General features: G+C 45.4%; 2 protein-coding genes across 6 annotated transcripts in view; one reads left to right on the forward strand and one right to left on the reverse strand.

Moving 5' to 3' along the window:
- NHSL2 (NHS like 2) overlaps nt 1-17,958 on the forward strand; it is a 110,732-nt gene that overhangs the window by 79,803 nt on the left and 12,971 nt on the right. The window lies entirely within an intron of this gene.
- RTL5 (retrotransposon Gag like 5) lies at nt 16,227-17,842 on the reverse strand. Its single transcript, XM_012556616.2, has one exon. It carries the CDS (start codon nt 17,840-17,842, stop codon nt 16,268-16,270), a length of 1,575 nt encoding a protein of 524 aa, XP_012412070.1. The 3' UTR covers nt 16,227-16,267.

Raw genomic sequence — 17,958 nt, forward strand, 5'->3', positions numbered from 1 at the left:
AAAGGCAGAGTTGAGAACCAGACTGAGTGGCAGGGGGAGGGAGAGATGGTTCGGAAGCAACGAGGAGTTGCCAGACCTGACTCGGCAAGAGCCTGAGCCCTTCGGACCTGATCAGCTCAGGGGTGAGCAGTGAGGCAGGCAAGCAGCCAAGCTTGGGAGGCACGTTTTCCGCACTGGAGAGACCCAGAGCCAGAGAGTCTAGACGGCCACCCAGAATCAGTGAGAAGCAGCCCTCATCGCTGAAAGATAAGTAATTGCAATGCCTTACCATGGGGATCAGAAACACCCCCCTTAGGGAAAAACCTCTCTCCCATTTACCTCCCCACTCCCTGCTCTGCACTGGGTCTCAGACTGGCTTCACCAATTGCCGAGTCCCCTGGGCTGGAAGTAGGATCCATCACACACCTGCAGCCATTCTCCCTGCCTTGGAGAGTAAATTAACAAACGGGAAAAAATAAACTGCCAGCTTCCCTAAGCCAGGAACCCAGGGTAGGCACAGCTCCTTTGCCTAGGCACAGGCATAAGGGATCCACAGACTTTGAGTGCCTTTCCCCTACATAGACTTGTGTGGGTCCATTTCAGCAGCGAAGGCCCTCATTACCACAGTACAACAGGGTATATACCAGAACTCTAACTTCAACTGTTTCAGCTGTGAAGTAGCAGTTTCTTGACATTTGACACTGCTCTGCCCATTAAGCAAAACGGAGAACACACAATAGAGGAAATTAAAAAGATTAGAGAAGAGCATAATGACAAATTTAACAGGCTGCAAGAATCCATAGAGAGACAGCAATCAAAATCCAGAAGAGTAACAATAAAATTTCAGAATTAGACAACTCAATAGAAAGTCATAGGAGCAGAATTGAGGCAATGGAAGTTAAAATTAGTGAGACTGAGGAGAAAGCACTTGACACCAACTTATTTGAGGAAAGATCAGATAAAAGTATTTAAAAAAATGAAGAAACCCTAAGAATTATGCGGGACTCTATCAAGAAGAATAACATACGAGTGATTGGAGTATCACCCCAGAACGGGGGTGATAACAAAAAATACAGAGAGAATTGTTGAAGATTTGTTGGCAGAAAACTTCCCTGATATCATGAAAGATGACAAGATATCTGTCCAAGATGTTCATTGAACCCCATGTAAGGTAGATCCCAAAAGAAAGTCATCAAGACATGTTATAATCAAACTTGCCAAAACCAAAGATAAAGAGAGTATTTTAAGAGCCGCTAGGGGTAAAGGAAAAGTCATCTACAAAGGACAGTCAATAGAAATAAGCTCGGACTACTCAGCAGAAACCATGCTGGCAAGAAGGCAATGGGATGACATATATAAAGCCTTGAAGGAAAAAACTGCCAGCCAAGAATTATATATCCAGCAAAACTGTCTCTCAAATATGATGGTGAAATTAGGGTATTTCCAGATAAACAAAAGTTTAGGGAATTTGCAAAAACCAAACCAAAATTACAAGAAGTACTAAAGGGAGTCCTCCTGTTAGAAAATCAGTAACATCAGATAACAACCCAAGACTAGAACACAGGACAGAGCAACCAGATATCAACCCAGATAGGGAAGTCACAAAAGTAAATCAAGGTTAAAACACTGAAAATAGGGAAACAGATGTCAATACGTAAAAGATGGCAACATTAAAACAAAAAAGAGGGACTTAAAGAATGTAGACATAGATTTTTCATATGGAGAGGAAGTCAAGGTGATATAAAGAAATAAAAGACTGGTATAAACTTAGAAAAATAGGGGTAAATGTTAAGGTAACCACAAAGGAAACTAACAATCCTACAAGTCAAAATAGAAGATCCTGGTTACCTAGCTTATCTTCTGGTGTTTGTGTATTGTTAGTTATGGTTTGTATCCTATTTATGCCATAAATTAGGGACCCTAATGTTGACCCTATTTTTTCTTCTATGATCTTTACAGTTTTTGGTTTTATATTTAGATCTTTGATCAATTTTGAATTAGTTTTTGTGTATTGTGTGAGGTACTGGTCTTGTTCCTTTTTTCACAGATGGACATCCTGTTTTGCCAGCACCACTTGTTAAAAAGACTGTCTTTTCCCCATTTAATGGATTTTGGGCCTTTGTCAAAGACCAGGTGACCATAGGTGGATGGATTTACATCTGGATTCTCGATTCTGTTCCATTGATCAAAGTATCTGTCATTGAACCAGTACCAGGCTGTTTTGATTGCCGTAGCTGTAGAGTAGTTCTGATGTCAGATATGCGAGGCCTCTTACTTAGTTCTTCTTCCTCAATAATGTTTTACTTATGGGGCCCCTTTCCTTTCCATATGAAGTTAATGATTAGTTTTTCCATCTTGATGAAGATTACTCTTGGTATTTGGATCGGGATTGCATTGTATTTGTAGATTACTTTGGTTTGGTAAAGTCTTGATGACAAAAGTTTTCGTTTTTATGAGGTCCCATTTATTTTGTCTTTTGCTTTTTGTGCTTTTGCTATTATATTTGATAATGCGTTGTTAAAAGCTAGGCCTGACTACTTTGGAAAATGGTATGGTGCTTCCTCAAAAAATTAGAAATAGAAATAGCTTATGATCCAGGAACCCTACTCCTATATATTTTCCCTAGATATTTAATAAAAGAGACACTGACAGACACATGTACACCTATTTTCATTGCAGCATTATTCACAATGTTATTGTTGTTAGATGCCATCGAGTCAATTCCAACTCATAGTGACCCTACATACAACAGAATGAAACACTGCCCAGTCCTGTGCCATCCTCACAATCATTGTTATGCTTGAGCTCATTGTTGTAGCCACTGTGTCAATCCATCTTGTTGAGGGTCTTCCTCTTTTTCACTGCCCATCTACTTTACCAAGCATGATATCCTTCTCCAGGGACAGATCCTTCCTGAAAATATGTCCAAAGTACGTGAGACGTAGTCTCACTATCCTTGCTTCTAAGGAGCATTCTGGCTGTACTTCTTCCAAGACAGATTTGTCCATTCTTCTGGCAGTCCATGGTATATTCAAAATTCTTCACCAACACCATTATTCAAAGGCATCAATTCTTCTTCGGTCTTCCTTATTCATTGTCCAGCTTTGGTTGCACAGTAAACAATTGAAAAAACCACAGCTTGGATCAGGCCTTAGTCTTCAAAGTGACATCTTTGCTTTTTTAACACTTTAAAGAGATCTTTTGCAGCAGATTTACCCAAGGCAATGCGTCGTTTGATTTCAAATATTCACAATAGCAAAAAAAAAAAAAGAGGGGAACAACATAAGTGCCCATCAACAGATGAATTGATAAGCAGAATTTTGTACATACGTACAATGGAATAGTATGCAACCATAAAGAACAATGATGAGTCCACGAAACATAACATTGATGGACCTTGAGGACATATGCTAAATGACATAAATCAATCATATAAGGACAAATATTGTATGACCCCGCTTTTACAAGGAGACAAGAATAGCTATATAGAGACAGACCAGTGTTCATTGATGTTTACGGGGGGGGGGGGGGGGTCCGGGGGTGGGAAGGGGCAGGGGAATCATACTCTAGATAGTACATGCTTGCTATTTTTGGTATCGGGAAAAGTAGCACCAAATGTGGGTGTAATGAGCACAGCTTGACCAAAATAAACGATGTAACTAAGGAGCACTCAAGAAAAAAGATGTTCGTACTAAAGAATTTGACATATATAATCTGGCAACAACACCAGCAATGGCCAAACAAAAAGAGTGTATAATCACATATGTATGTGTATAGACATTTGAGTATATGAGTAGATACAGGTATATACATATGTGTGCACAGATAGAAGTATCTGTATGTACATGTAAGTGTGTGCAGGCACATATATTCATAGAAGACACAATTACAGATACTTCTCAGACATAACCGAACACCTTGTAAGATTGGTTTTCTAGGTCTGAATGCTTAGGACCTTAGTCTCATGGGACAACTTAGTCAATTGGCATAATATAGTTCACAAAGTTCATGTTATGCATCTTAGTGACGTGAGTAGCATCTGGGGTGTTAAAAACTTGCAAGTGGCCATCTAAGATACAACTATTGGTCTCTACTCATTTGGAGCAAAGGAGTAAAAAAGAAACCAGAGTCTCTGAGAAGAAACTAGTCTACCAGGGCTAACAGCCTACACAAGCCACGGCCTTACTGACCCTGAGACCAGAAGAGCTAGATGGTGTCCGGCTACCACTGCCAACCTTTCCGATCAGGACCACAATAGATGGACCCTAATAAAATGGGAGAAAAATATGGAACAGAACTCAAATTACTAAAAGCCCAAATTTACTGGACCAGTTGAGACCAGAGGACTCCCTGAGACTATTGCCCTGAGATACTATTTAAAACTTGAACTGAACTTTGAACCCTGAGATCTCCTTTTAGCAAAATAACACAGTGGCACACAAAATAAAAGACATTACCCCTAAGTATGGTGCTGTACTAGAAAACCATCTGTATGAGACCGAAAGGTAACAATTACTCTAAAGCAAAGATAAGAAAATAAGAGGGTAGGGAAACCAGAGTACAGGAAACAAAACCACAAGAATGCAATTAAAGAGAATGTTGACACATTGTAAAAAATGTAACTAATGTCATTGAACAATTTGTATAGAAACTGTCAACTGGAAACCTAGTTGCCTAATTTACTGTGTAAACGTTCAATGAAATATTATCAAAAAAAAGCTAGGCCCAGCAGCCTTGCCCCTGTGTTTTCTGCTAAGAATTTTATGGTTTTAGTTTGCACATTTAGATCCTTAATCCATTTTGAATTTGTTTTTGTGTATGATGTGAGATATGGATTCTGTTTCATTTTTCTACCTTTGGAAATCCAATTTTCCCAGCACCATTTATTGAAGAGACTCTTTTCCTCCCCATTGAATGGATTTAGCACCCTTGTCAAAAATCAGTTGTCCATAAATGTGTGGGTTTATTTCTGGATTTTCTATTCTATTCCATTGGTCTATGTGTCTATTATTATACCAGTACCAGGCTGTTTTGGTTACTGTAGCTATATAATATGTTTTAAAATCAGGAAGTATGAGTCTCCCTGCTTTGTTCTTCTTCAAAATTGCTTTAGCTATTCAAGGCCTCTTGCCATTCCTTATAAAACTGAGGATTGGTTTTTCCAATTCTGTAAAGAAGGCTGTTGGAATTTTGATTGGGATTACATTGACTCTATAGATCCCTTTGGGGTAGTATTTACATCTTAACAATGTGAAATCTTCCATTCCATGAAGACAGAATGTCTTTCCATTTATTCAGGTTTTCTTTAATTTGCTTTCCACAATGTTTTGCAATTTTCAGAGTATAAGTTTTGCAGTTCTTTTGATATATTTATTCCTAAGTATTTTATTGTTTTTGATGCTATTGTAAATAGAATTGTTTTCTTAATTTCATTTTCAGGTTTTTCATTGTCAAGTGTATAGGAATATAATTTTTATATTGACCTTGTATCCTACAACCTTGCTGAACTTATTAGTTCTAACCATTTATTAGTGGATTCCTTAGAACTTTCTATATACAAGATCATGTCATCTGCAAATCGAGATAGTTTTACTTCTTCCTTTCTAATTTGGATACCTTTTTTTTCCCTTGCCTAATTGCCCTGGCTAGACCCTCCAGTACTAAGTTGAATAGAAGTAGTAGGAGTGGACATTCTTGTCTTGTTCTTGATCTTAGGGGGAAAACATCCAGTGTTTCAACATTAAGTTTGTTGTTAGGTATGGGTTTTTTATAGATGCCCTCTATCAGGTTAACGAAATGCCCTTCTATTCCTAGATTGTTGAGTGTTTTTCTCATGAAAGGGTGTTGGATTTTGTCAAATGCTTTTTTCTGTGTCTATTAAGATGGTCATGTGTTTTTAGTCTTTTATTCTGTTAAAATGGTATATTACATTGATTGATTTTCATATGTTGAACCACCTGGGATAAATCCTACTTGGTAATGGCGTATCATTCGTTTTATCTGTTGCCAGATTTGGTTTGCTAGTATTTTGTTGAGGATTTTTACCTCCATATTCATAAGAGATATTGGTCTTTAGTTTTCTTTTCTTGTGATGTCTTTGTCTGGTTTAGGTATCAGAGTAATGCTGGCCTCATAGAATGAGTTGGGAAGTGTTTCCTTCTCTTCTATATTTTGGAAGAGTATTTGGAAGCATGAACAATTTGTATTAATTCCTCTTTAAATGTTTGGTAGAATTCAGTACTTAAGCCATTTGGTCCTGGACTTTTCTTTCGGGGAGAGGTTTTTAATTACTAAGTCAATGTCTTTACTTGTTATAGGTCAACTAAGATTTTCTATTTCTTCCTTAGTCAATTTCAATAATTTCTGACTTTCTAGGAATTTATCCAGTGTTTTCTAAGTTGTCTAATTTATTGTCATACAATTGTTCATAATATTCCTTTATTATCCTTTTTATTTCTGTAAGAGCAATAGTAATATCCCCTCTTTCCTTTCTGATTTTAGTAATTGAAGTGTTGTATCTTTTTTTCTTGGCCAATCTAGCTAACCAAGGTTCTTTTGAATTCTCATTTGGTGCTTAACCTCTGCCTATGTTTGGGAGCCTTGGCCAATCTAAGAGCACAAATATATTTCTTTTATAATCAGGAAAATAAGCCTTCTCCACATTCCAGCATGTGGAGCTCTCAGCCTGAATCCCTAAATCATACTGTTCTGTTCCTTCTGACTAACTGAGGCAGATTCATACTGAACTACCCTCTTTTATTAGCCGATGGCAAAAGGCTATCACAGTCCCACCCTCTCATTTTGGAAATGAAGCTGCAGCCTTTTTAGCACATGTCCATCATCAAGTGTTGTTCATTTCTGGGTAAATATGAGGGTCTAGGGAAGAGCAGAAGGCAATGGACCCTGGCCAGCGGGGACCCCCAAGCAAAGCATTGTGGGCAGGCCTGAGGCTTGGTCTTTGTGAGCAGTGCTCACTTTGAGTATTGAATGGAGATGGAGGCAAGTTAGAAAAGCAGATGCCTCCTGCTGTTCCCACCATATGTCTCCTTGGTCACAGCGCCCAGAACTGTGCTGCCCTGGTTGCCAGCAACTCAGATGACAGGTGTTAACAGTCAGGAAGTCAGGAAAATCACTTGGCATTTTGGGCAAGTACCAATTCTGACTGGTATTCTGGGGTGCCTGGCAGTTTGTGATCTTTCCCCTTCTCTCTGCAAGCCCTAAGCCTAGCTGGAGTGCTAGGGTGGGAATATTCATTAGTTCAGAGAATGTCTTAAAGCCAATAAAATGTCCACTTACAGATTATTTACAAAGTAATAGGAAAACTGTGTGTGCAAGCAGGTCCAAATTTTAAAATGGAGCAAAACCCACCAAGATTTCACTGGTAAGGGAGTGGCAACAAATCAACTCTTAGGGCTGGGTGTGTGGTGAGCTTGAAACTCAAACCATGTGTGACAGCCTCAGCCCCACCCTGGGCTGCTGATTCAGGACCAAGAGGAAGAGAGAGCTGCCAGAATTTATGATTTCTGTAAACAGTTCTTGAAAGAGAAACCACACACTTGTCTTTCTGCCAGCCCCCAGCTTCTCCCTGCAGCTGACAGGGTAGCCATTGTCTTTTCTCTGACCCTCTAGGGCAGGGCTTTTTAACTTGAGCTCCATGGACCTCCAAGGGGTGTGTGGATAGAATTCAAGGGGGTCTATGAACCTGGATGGGAACATTATTTGATCTTTTTTTCATTAAATTCTAACAGAAATTTAGCATTTCCTCAAATTAGGGATGTAGGCAACAAACCATAATAATATTAACAGTATCTGTGATTTTATCACCAATAGAACTCACAAATATTTTCATACCATACTAGAGTTGTTTCAAGTATCCCAAAATACCATTTACGCTCGTCACCACTTTGAAACTTCTAAACTAAATACCTGCCACTAAATCTTGTGATTTAATGTATTAATAAAGTATTACTATAACTAGGTCACAAATTTTTAAAATATTTTGATAACGGTTTCAATATGATTGATTTTGTTTGTAATATTATATATTGTATTTTATTTATCTGAAAACACTATTCTGAGAAGGGATCCAAAGTTTTCATCAGACTGCCTAAAAAAGATTAAGACTCCTTCTTGGAGCATTCATGCTCCACTGGCCTCATTTCTGATCCACGGAACCTTGCTTATTTTTCTGGAGGGTTTAAAAGCACTTGCGTGCTAGTGCTATAACACTGGTCAAGGTAAATTTTCTGTGCCCAGTTTTCTCATCTGCAAAATGGGGAGTAATAGTGCCACCTACTTTATAGGATAGATGTGAGGATTCACTGAGTTGATAAATGTAAAGCGCTTAGTGTATTAGCTATTTTTATTGTTGGTGGTGGTTTGTATCAATTATCTCATTTGGTAAATGCTATTAATATCTACATTTTTAGACCAACTGGAGCTCAAAGAGGTAAAGTGACCAACCCAAGGGCACACAGCAAGGAAGTGGCAGAGTCAGGGTTCAAAGCCAGGTCTGTGAGACTAACAAGTCCAGTGGAGGTCACTTTCCACCACACCACTGAGAGGAGTTGATGGTCCCCAAAGAGATAGAGGCCATCGACACGGTTCTCGCTGGGAATAAACAATCGGCTCCACAAGTTTCTGCTTTCTCTCTCCTACTTGTTCCTACTCTCCACACCTCCAACTTCATCTGGGAGGCTCCCAGCTCTACCTGCATACGAACCAGCCCTTGGCCAGATCTTACGAGGTCATCCCTCCTTCCAAAGGCTACTGCCAATGCAGCCCCCATCTGCCAAAAGGACACATGCATGTTCTCACACCGAACAGCAGTCTTGCAGCAATGAACTCATTTTGGAGTCATGGACTAGCATCTCCTCCCAGTTGGAGCTTGAGCCTCACAAACCAGTGGGGTTGGGAGTGGTGGGGCTTGTCTGGGGAGTGAAGTCAGTAGAGGAAGTGGTCTTTGAGCTGAGGAGATTGCCAGTTGGAGTGGGGTTGGGAGTGTTCGGAAATTTTTCAGGCAGAGGGAATGGGGTCTACAAAGTTTCAGCGGCATGAAAGGGCCTGGTATGTAATGAAAAGGAAGAAGAAATTAGATATGTCTGGAGTTTGGATTGAATGGAAGAGGAAAGAAGGACAGCACGGGCAGATGACACAGCATAGGTACTTTATGACTAGATAGTGAAGAATACAGAATAAGGTCTACAAGTCTTCCTGTGGAGGTAGGAGAGCCATTGAAGGGTTTTTACATAGAAGCAATATAACCAGATCTATGTGTTTAAAGGCCAGCCTCCCTCCCCTCTTTCCAACAGCCATGCAACAGGTGGATTGATTAGAAGGGGAAGAACCTAGAGACTAGTTAGACTAGCCAGGAGGCTGCTGCAGTAAGTCCAGGTGAGAGAGGAAAAGGGACTGAACTAGCGGAGAAGTCTGGAACTTGTGAACACCCTCCCTGGCTTGTCCCATCACCAGACAGGCCTCATCTCTACATGGTAAGGGTGAGGAGCAGGTAGGACTGTAATTGCTGGGAGCACTTGCACTCTTCAAGTTTGGTTCTGTATTGGCCCTACGAGGCAAGGCTTGCTCAGGCCAGAGGGCCATCATCGTCATGAATTCACAGGCTGACACCATCCCTTTTCATATTAACAACCACAGTAAGAGCAGGGGCAAAAAAGCCAAGGCCCCACTTTCTGGCATCTCCCCTCCCCCCTACACAGGAGCAAGAGAGTTGCTTAAGTGAGGGGGCCCAGCTCTACCCCAATGTGTGGCAGGCAGGAAAGGGAAAGGGGACTCAGGGAGCAGGTCAGAGCCTGCTCTCTATCAAAGGAAATATCCACCCTCCTAAGCTTTTAGTTTTTTTGGTAAGCCTTTAAGAAACTGTTTTCTTCCAAGTAGGCCCCACTGTTACCAGGGCAACTGAGAACCCTGTGGAGTCCCTGGGGAGAAGGGGCCTGCTGAGCTTTCCCTGTCTGGGCAGGATACAGGAAGTGCTAGCCAGAGGTGGAGTCCCCCAACCCCACCCCATTTGGGATAGTCTCTCACCTTGTTAATGCCCGTCCTGATCCACCGGAGAGGAGGTGAGGCCCTGAGTGAGCCACTTCTGGCAGATGAGGGTACGAGCTTAGGCTCCGGTGGGCCTGATTCCTCAGGGCCAGAACTTCTGCACCCACCATATGACATATCCCTCTCAGAAGGGTGTAAGTGGCTAGCTGAGCAGGTGTCCAGGAGGGGTGAGTTCACACCAGACCATGATGCATGCTGAGGGATCATGGCATATATGTTTCTTGATCACTTACTATCTGCCAGTACTGGACCTTAGATATCACATAGTCCAACCTCCTCCTGTCATCAAGGAGGAAACTACTAGGCCTAGGGCCAAGGGAGTCCCTGGGTGGCACAAACAGTTAAGCGCTGGGCAACAAACTGAAAGGTTGGTGGTTCAAGTCCACTTAGAGGCACCTGGGAAGAAAGGCCTGGCAATCTGCTTTGGAAAGGTCACAGGCATGAAAACCCTACAGAGCACAGTTCTACTCTGAAACACATGGGGTCGCCATGAGTTGTAATCAACTCGACACTGGTTTGGTCTTTTTCTTTTGTTTTTGTTTTTACCAGGGAGCGCCATGGGAAGGCTCAGTACCAATCAGGTCCTTTGATGTCACCTGGGCTTGTTAATCCCCAAGACTCTTTTCTGCGCTGGGCTGGGTTGGGCTAGGTATTAGAATTGCCTATGGAGCTTTTTAGAAATAGAAATTCCTAGAGATTCTGTGGGTATGGGTGGAGGGTAGAAGTTTAAAAACAAGAGTTCTGGGTGTCAAACTGGTGGAGTTCAGTCAAACTTGGCAAATGGGGCAAGTTACCTTGAGCCAGCTGCTTAACCTCTCAGATGCTGGTTTCCTCACTTAGAGCATGCATGAAGAGAACAGTGGGTCCAACTTCACAGTTAAAGAGATTTTCTCTGCCTTCCTCCATCCCTTGGGGATAGGGTTTTTATGTCCCCCACCATCCTTGTTACCCATCTACAGTTCCCTTTCTTTCTCCTTTCTTTTATTCTGATATTTCCATACTCCTGGCATGCCAAAGGCCTTGTGTGAGGTGCAATCTAGTCCCCTTCTACTAGGCAGACAGAAGCCAGGATGCCAGGTGAGGCCTTCCCACCTCCTGAATCCCACATTCCTATAGCAGCATCCCAGGAAGCATTAGCCTTTTTGGCAGCCATGGCAGCCTGCTAATTCAGACCAAGCCTGCATCAACTCAAATTCTCCAAATTTTTTTTTTCAAAAGCTTCTTCTAAGCCACATCTCCCCCACTCAGACTTCCGCAGTTGGTTTTCTGAACCTGACTGCAAGATCTCACTTGTGCCCCTGGTAAAGTTCATTTCAACACGTCCTTCCAAGTTGGAGAGATATGTTGGCTCCTGATTCCATTTTGGAAGGGATCCTCTAGTCCTCTGATCTTCATGCCATCTGCACATGCCCGTAGCGGGCCGCCTCTAGGTCTCCATCCATGCGGCCCATTTATTCACTTACTTCTTCATTTATGTACCAAACTAGGGTTGAGATCCTACTATGTACCAAGCTGTGTGCTGGACCCCGGGGATGCAACAATGACTAGACAGATGAGGAAGCTGTGGCCTAAGTGGGGATGGGACTCACTCAATGTTCCAAATCGAGTCAGTGGCAGGGCTGCACTGGAATCCAGGTTCTTTTCCCTACAGGGCTTCCAGGTGCAGGGTTGGGGCAGAGCTAACCCTATGTATCTCCTACTTTCCCCTACCTGCTCTGATTGGCCATTGCACGACCTGGGCTCACCTATCCCTACCTGTGATGTCATGAGAAATCCCAGGGGTGCAAGAGACCTTATCTGAACCCCGAAGCATAATTGGAAGCCCCAGGGCTCACTGATGCAGCCCATGGCCCCATAGCCTTGTCCCTTCCCTAGAAAGGGCAATCAGCCTAACCTCACGGCGGTGCGGTGCATACTCAGCACTGCCACTGGCTTGCCTTACTCTGCAGGCCCTTCCCTACAAGGCAGAACTGTCACCTGGCTGGTTCTCCCAAAATCTCCAGAGAGAGTGCATCTGATGCATATCTGATCGCTTTGACAAAGACCCAGAAACTGGTGAGGCTGAGGCTTGAGCTTGTCAGGGGGCTTTCCTAGGAGGCAGCATGGTGGATTAGAGTTGAGAGAGTGTGGGTTTGGGAGTAACAAAGACATGGAGTCTCCCATGGAACCTAGTTTCTCTGAGATTCAGGTCTCTCAGCTCAGACACCATTACCTGCCTCACTGAATTGTTGTGGCAATGAAATTAGATGATGTTGGTGAAAGTGCCTGGCACACAGTTAGAAAGACACTGATTTCCTTCTTTCCTCCCTCTCTCCATCTCCCCTCCCCTCTCCTCCTCTTTCTTTCCCTTCCCTTAAAGGGGCAAAGCAACGTGCTTCTGAAACAGGAGTTTGTTTCTCCGCTGGAATCTTGTAAGCTGGAGGAGGGTGGACAGGACAGAGCAGAACCAGGAGGCCAGCCTGGCCTGAAAGGCAATAGGGCCAGCAGAGTGGAGGCAGACACTTAGACACAGTTGCTAAGTGTCCCAGGAGCTGATTAATGGGCAGCAGCAGGGCTATGAAAGAGCCACTTACTTACAAGCTGTAAACCTTTGGCCAGTGACTTCTCTCTAAGCCTCAGTTTCCTTATCTGCAAGACGAGGGTAAGAATAGTACCCAGGATTGTTACCAGGATGAAGTAAAATAATGTATGTGAAGTGCTTGGCACGGCACTTGGAAACTTCAGTAGGGGCTCAATAAGCGTTCTCACCCATTTTCCCAGGAAAAAGAAACTTTACAATTTATTGCTGGGGAAGCTTGGTCAAACCCATAATGGGATTGTTTCTTCTGAGTCCACCGTCTGTGAGGAGCAGTGGAGTCTTGCTGGGGGCGGGTGGGGGTGGTGGGGAGGAGGGCTCTACGGGGGCTACGCAGGGATCAGGAGTTTAAAAATCTTCGCCAGCTAGCTCTCTGGTGTCCCACAGCACCACCTAGTGCCAAAAAGTGGAACGGCCCTCCCTGCCCACCCTGCCTGACCTCCCTCCCTTTACTCAAAGCCCGTGTGTGCGTGTGTGTGTGTGTGTGTGTGTGTGTGTGCGCGTGAGCACGCGCGCACGTGTGTGTTGGGGGGTGAAGAGACTCTTGTAGGATGTATATTCTAGTAAGTGGAGAATTAATGCTATTTTTCAAGATGCCCCAGTCCCTCCCAACTTCTGCTGTCCACAAATGTGTAGGACTGTAGGCAGGTCCCTTAAGCCTCGATGGCCTTAGTTTCCTCATCTAAAGACTGCAAGGATTCACGCTAGGGTTGATTTAGGCAGGGAGCCTAGGAAGTGCCTGATGCCTACTGGCTGCCCATTTATGTTTGCTCAATAACTCAGAGAGACACAGTCTTTACACACCCTTTATATTTTTATTGAGGAGAGAAGGCTTTAGCATACACAATGTCTTACTGTCACAACACAGTAACACAATAACAGTAACACATTAATTTCAAACCGGTTTCCTCCCAAGCCTCTGAGAACCCCTGGGCTGCCTTCATACCCCTGCATGTATCCAACCCCCGCCCCCGCACCCCACCCCAACTCACCTACTTCTTTCAACCCAAGAAAGTGGCAAAGCCAAAGTTCCTCTACAGCCCTTGTGGCTGTTACATCACAACACATGTTGAAGATCTGGGAAAGGGGGAAGAAGGATCAAGGGAAGCCCAGGCCCACCTGCCCCCAGAAGGCCAGAAACCAGCTCACTACTCATATGCCCCTTTTCTGGCTGAGGCTACAAGAGTTCATGGTGAGAAGCACCATGGGAACAGGCAGAGCCTGTGCTGAGGGGTCCCTGGAAGTGGGGGAAGTGGAGGTGCAAAGCACCTGTTCTTTGCACATCTCCAGTAGGGACACAGGCAGCAGGGCCAGTGGGTAGACCATCAGCAAACAAGGTCCACAGCCTCGAAGAATAGCAGTTCCCCTTCTGGAACTGTCTCCTGAGGAAATAAGCTGAAAAACAGACGAAAGTTTCTTTACAAGGTTGTGTACTCCTGCACTGTTGTGGGTGGGCGAAAACCAGACACGACTGAAATGTCCAACAAATTAGGAGAATGCTTAAATAAACTATCCTGCATGCATGACTGCATAGTGGCTTGTGCTATTAGTTGCCATGGAGTCGATGCTGACTCATGGCGACCGTATATGTGCAGAGTAGAACTACTCCATAGGTTTTTGGAAGCAGATTGCCAGGCCTGTCTCCCAAGCCACCTCTGGGTGGGTTTGAACCGCCAACCTTTTGGCTAGTAGTTGAGCGTTTAACCATTTGCGCCACCCAGGGACTCCTGCGTAGGTGGCAGACATTTTCAATCCTGTGGATCAAGAGCTTGCAGAAGGATCTCAGCTCTGAAAAGATACAGGGAGGATACACTAGAAAGGAAGGCAGCAAAGTGTTAATATTGCTTGCATCTGTACAGTGGGATTCTGAATGTTTTGTGGATTTTGTTTTGTCCTTATCATTTTCTCTATTTTCCAGATTTTCTATAATGCTTATGTATTGTTTGTACCTTTGGAGGAAGAAAGCTTTGTGAAAGGTAGCAACAGGTTCTAGGAATCCAGCTTCACTGACCCCCAGGCTGAGAAATGTGTGAGAAACAAAAGGGCTTCTTACCTCCCACTGATGAATAGAGACCTTACCAGAAACCAGCCAGAGGACTGGGTTTCCCTGTGAGCCCTCTTCCTCCAGCTCCTTCCTCTTGCCTCCAAGGCTCAAAATCCTAAAGCTGGGCTGAGGTTATCGGTCAGACTCCACTGAGGAACGGAGGTTTAATCTACTGTTTTCTTCCATCTGGTCACAAATACTTTGGCTGCACTTGCCCTACTGCCAGGCATTGTGCTGCAAGCTCAGTGTTGAAGCGCAGTTCAGGCCAGCAGTGATTTGGCTGGCATTCTGTGGCTAGAGCTGGCATAGTAAATGTGTGTTTTATCACTGCAGAAATAGTGTTTTCTGGACTCAAGGCAAGCAGTGTGTCTCTCTTTAAGGGCCCCTGTTTGTACCTAGAAGCCCCAGGAGTTAATAGTGGGCAGTCACCCTCTTCAGCCTGTTTAATTGAAGCACAGCAAAAAGTCACAGGCTGCCCCCTGTGGGAGAGGCATGAAGATGCCCCAGCTGCAAGGCTGCAGTAGGTGCAGTCTGTAGAATGAACTTTCTTCTCTCTTTTTCCAACTAAGAAATCCTTTAAGTCGAAGGACAAGTTAAAGAGCAGGCCTTGGGCCCTCTCTCTCTTTGGCTGTCTGGGAAGGAAAGGCCAGATAGGCCTCCTTTGGAGCCCCAATGATGGAAAGTCTCCTGCAAAGACCTTGGGCCGGGGGCTGCAGTCCAAGGCCTGACCCAGAGAGGAGATTGCAGTCCCTAAGGAAGGAGTCCCTCCTTACAGTGTAAACTGAATAGCTGCTTCCTTCTCCTCTTCCTCTTCCTCCCACCCCCTACCCAACCACCTACACTTTAGGCAATATCAAGAAAAGGAGTAGCGCCTGCAACATTGGGCTATGCCCACCGGGGATGCCCATGAGGGCAAGGTGGAGAGAGGAGAGGGCCCCAGGTTTGGCAAGCTGGTCCAAGGGCACTGATACAGGAGTCTGTGGGAAGATGAAGTCAAGTGCTGGAAGGGAACCAGCTTACACAGTCAGTTAAGGGCAAATCTCAGCCACATTGTCCTGTTGACCCTTCTGCTGGAGGTATGGCTTGAGACAAGTGTAGGCTTCCGTGTATATTTCTTGATAATATCCTGTTCTCAGTTAAGTATATCTAGTAACCGGCCTCAGTGTAGCCTGTCCTTTAGATTATTGGGGCAGATCAGTGAGCCAGTCAGAGAATAAAACCATAGAACACAGGGTGCATAAACTGGGAGAGGTGAGGGTTAGGAACAACTAGAGGTGAAATACAAGAGAGTGACCAGTTCAGTTATGGGAGTAGGCCCAGAAACTTGCTCTCTGGCTTGTGGCAGGAATGAGGAGAGTACATGCCAAGAGGACAGCTATTGCTGATCTCTTCTTTCCCAGATGGCCTTGGTTGGGCACGTGTCACCACTCCTTGGTCATGCTTGCAAGACTGTCTGGAGTTCTGCAGGTTTTCAGTTGTGTGTCTTCTCCAGGTTCTGCAGGTCTGGCACTCCTTTAAGTACTTGTCAACAGGTGGGGCAGGGGTGGCAGCAGGGGTGGGGAATGCAGTAGGAGGGTGTGTTGTGAGTGGCCATCTTGCCCCAGTACTCACACACGAATTCGGCCACGAGCAGATCGGTGGCTCCCCTGTCTCGGGGTGAGGCGGAATAGCACCGGGGGGCGTCTTCTAATTTGGCGATGCCCCAAGCGACCTGCACGGTGAATCGGTGGTGGAGAACTGTAGAATGGTGAATTGGTACCGGGGAGGCCCTCCAGAAGTGGGACTCGATTCTGGTTCCTCCGTCTGCCAGGCTGTATCATGGGCAGCGAGGCACCTAGGAAATTTTCAGCATGGTTGCCACTTGTGGAGCCAGATGCCTGGGATGAAGTATGGGCAATGGGCTCTTCCATCTCCATTAGCTCATCTAGGTCATCATCCTGGACTTCACCATAGATCTCCTCCCTCTCTTGCTCCTGTTCTGGCTCCCGCTCTGGTTCCTGGCCCCCATCCTCATCTTTTTTCTCATCCTTACTCTCATCTTTATCCTCATTTTTCTTCCTCATCTCCTCTCCCTCCTTCATCTCTTGCCGAAAAGCCCTTAGGCGCCTGTACTGGTCCTTCAGGTGAAGCCTGCTTTTGCATGCCTCTTCATCTTCATCCTCACTGTAGAACTCCTCATCTTCACTTTCATCATCATTAGGGTTAGCAGCAAAAGGGAGGAAGATATTGCGAACCCCAGGGAGCGGGACTGGCTTGGGGACACGGACTTTTCTTTCTGTCTCCACACATTCGAGAATCAGCTCATCCAGGTCCACCATTTCAGGTGACCATAAAAGCTCCTTGCAGAAAAATTCTGACAGACCTTTGATAAACTGGTGTTGGAGACGGCAGTCATCCCAAGACAAGAATTGGGCCAGGAACTGAAAAGCATCTGCATAGCTGCTGATGGTACAATCTCCCTGCTTGAGCTTGCGGATGGCCTTTTTAGCCACACGTTGGGGGATTGGGCCACAGAATTCCTTACGGATTTCATCCAGGAAGCGCGGGAAGTTGGCATGCAGGGGGCTTCCTTCCTGGGTGACTGAAACGGCCCAGTTCTTGGCTGCACCAGTGAAAAAGGAGATCAGAAAAGCCACTTGCTCGGCGCCCCCAGGGAAATGATCCTCATGATTGGCTATGAAGGTCTCTAGCTGCATCAGAAATTCAGGCAGGTAGACTGGGTCGCCTGAAAAGGACTCCATCTCAGGCCGCTCCAGCGGTGGCAGAGGGGACTGCGGGGGCGGCTTCTCTGGCTCCGGCGGAGGTAGCACCGGCGGTGGCGGGTTGGGCAGCAGAGGGGGGTCACTGGGGCCATCGAGGCTGCCGCAATCCTGGATCACACTGATCAGTTCATCTGCGATACACTCGGGCTCCGTGCGTGGGGGAGGCCAGCATAAGAAGGGCAGTTCTCTCTCGGGAATGGCGTCGATCTCACTGAGCGGGAACTCAAAATTCTCCTCGGCCAGGACGGGCACTCTGGGCATTGGCCAGCGGATGGAGCCCCGCAAGGAGTTAACCTCTGCCAGGGCCCTTCCGAGCTGAAGGCCCAAACTGGCATTCGCCCCGCGCAGGGCGTTTAATTCTTCTCGCAGGGCTACATTCGCCAGGCGGAGGCTATTGAGATTTCCGGCCGCCTCGGACATCTTGACTGGCTCGGCGCCCTGGGACTGCGAGGGGCGGGGTTGTGAGGGGCCGCGGGAGGGAGCCGACGTGCAGCTGCGGCGGCGTCCGGGCGCCGGAGAGGCCGCGCCGGGCCCCA

The sequence above is a fragment of the Trichechus manatus genome, unplaced genomic scaffold (assembly GCF_000243295.1).
Source record: "Trichechus manatus latirostris isolate Lorelei unplaced genomic scaffold, TriManLat1.0 scaffold00070, whole genome shotgun sequence".
Classification (NCBI taxonomy): domain Eukaryota; kingdom Metazoa; phylum Chordata; class Mammalia; order Sirenia; family Trichechidae; genus Trichechus; species Trichechus manatus.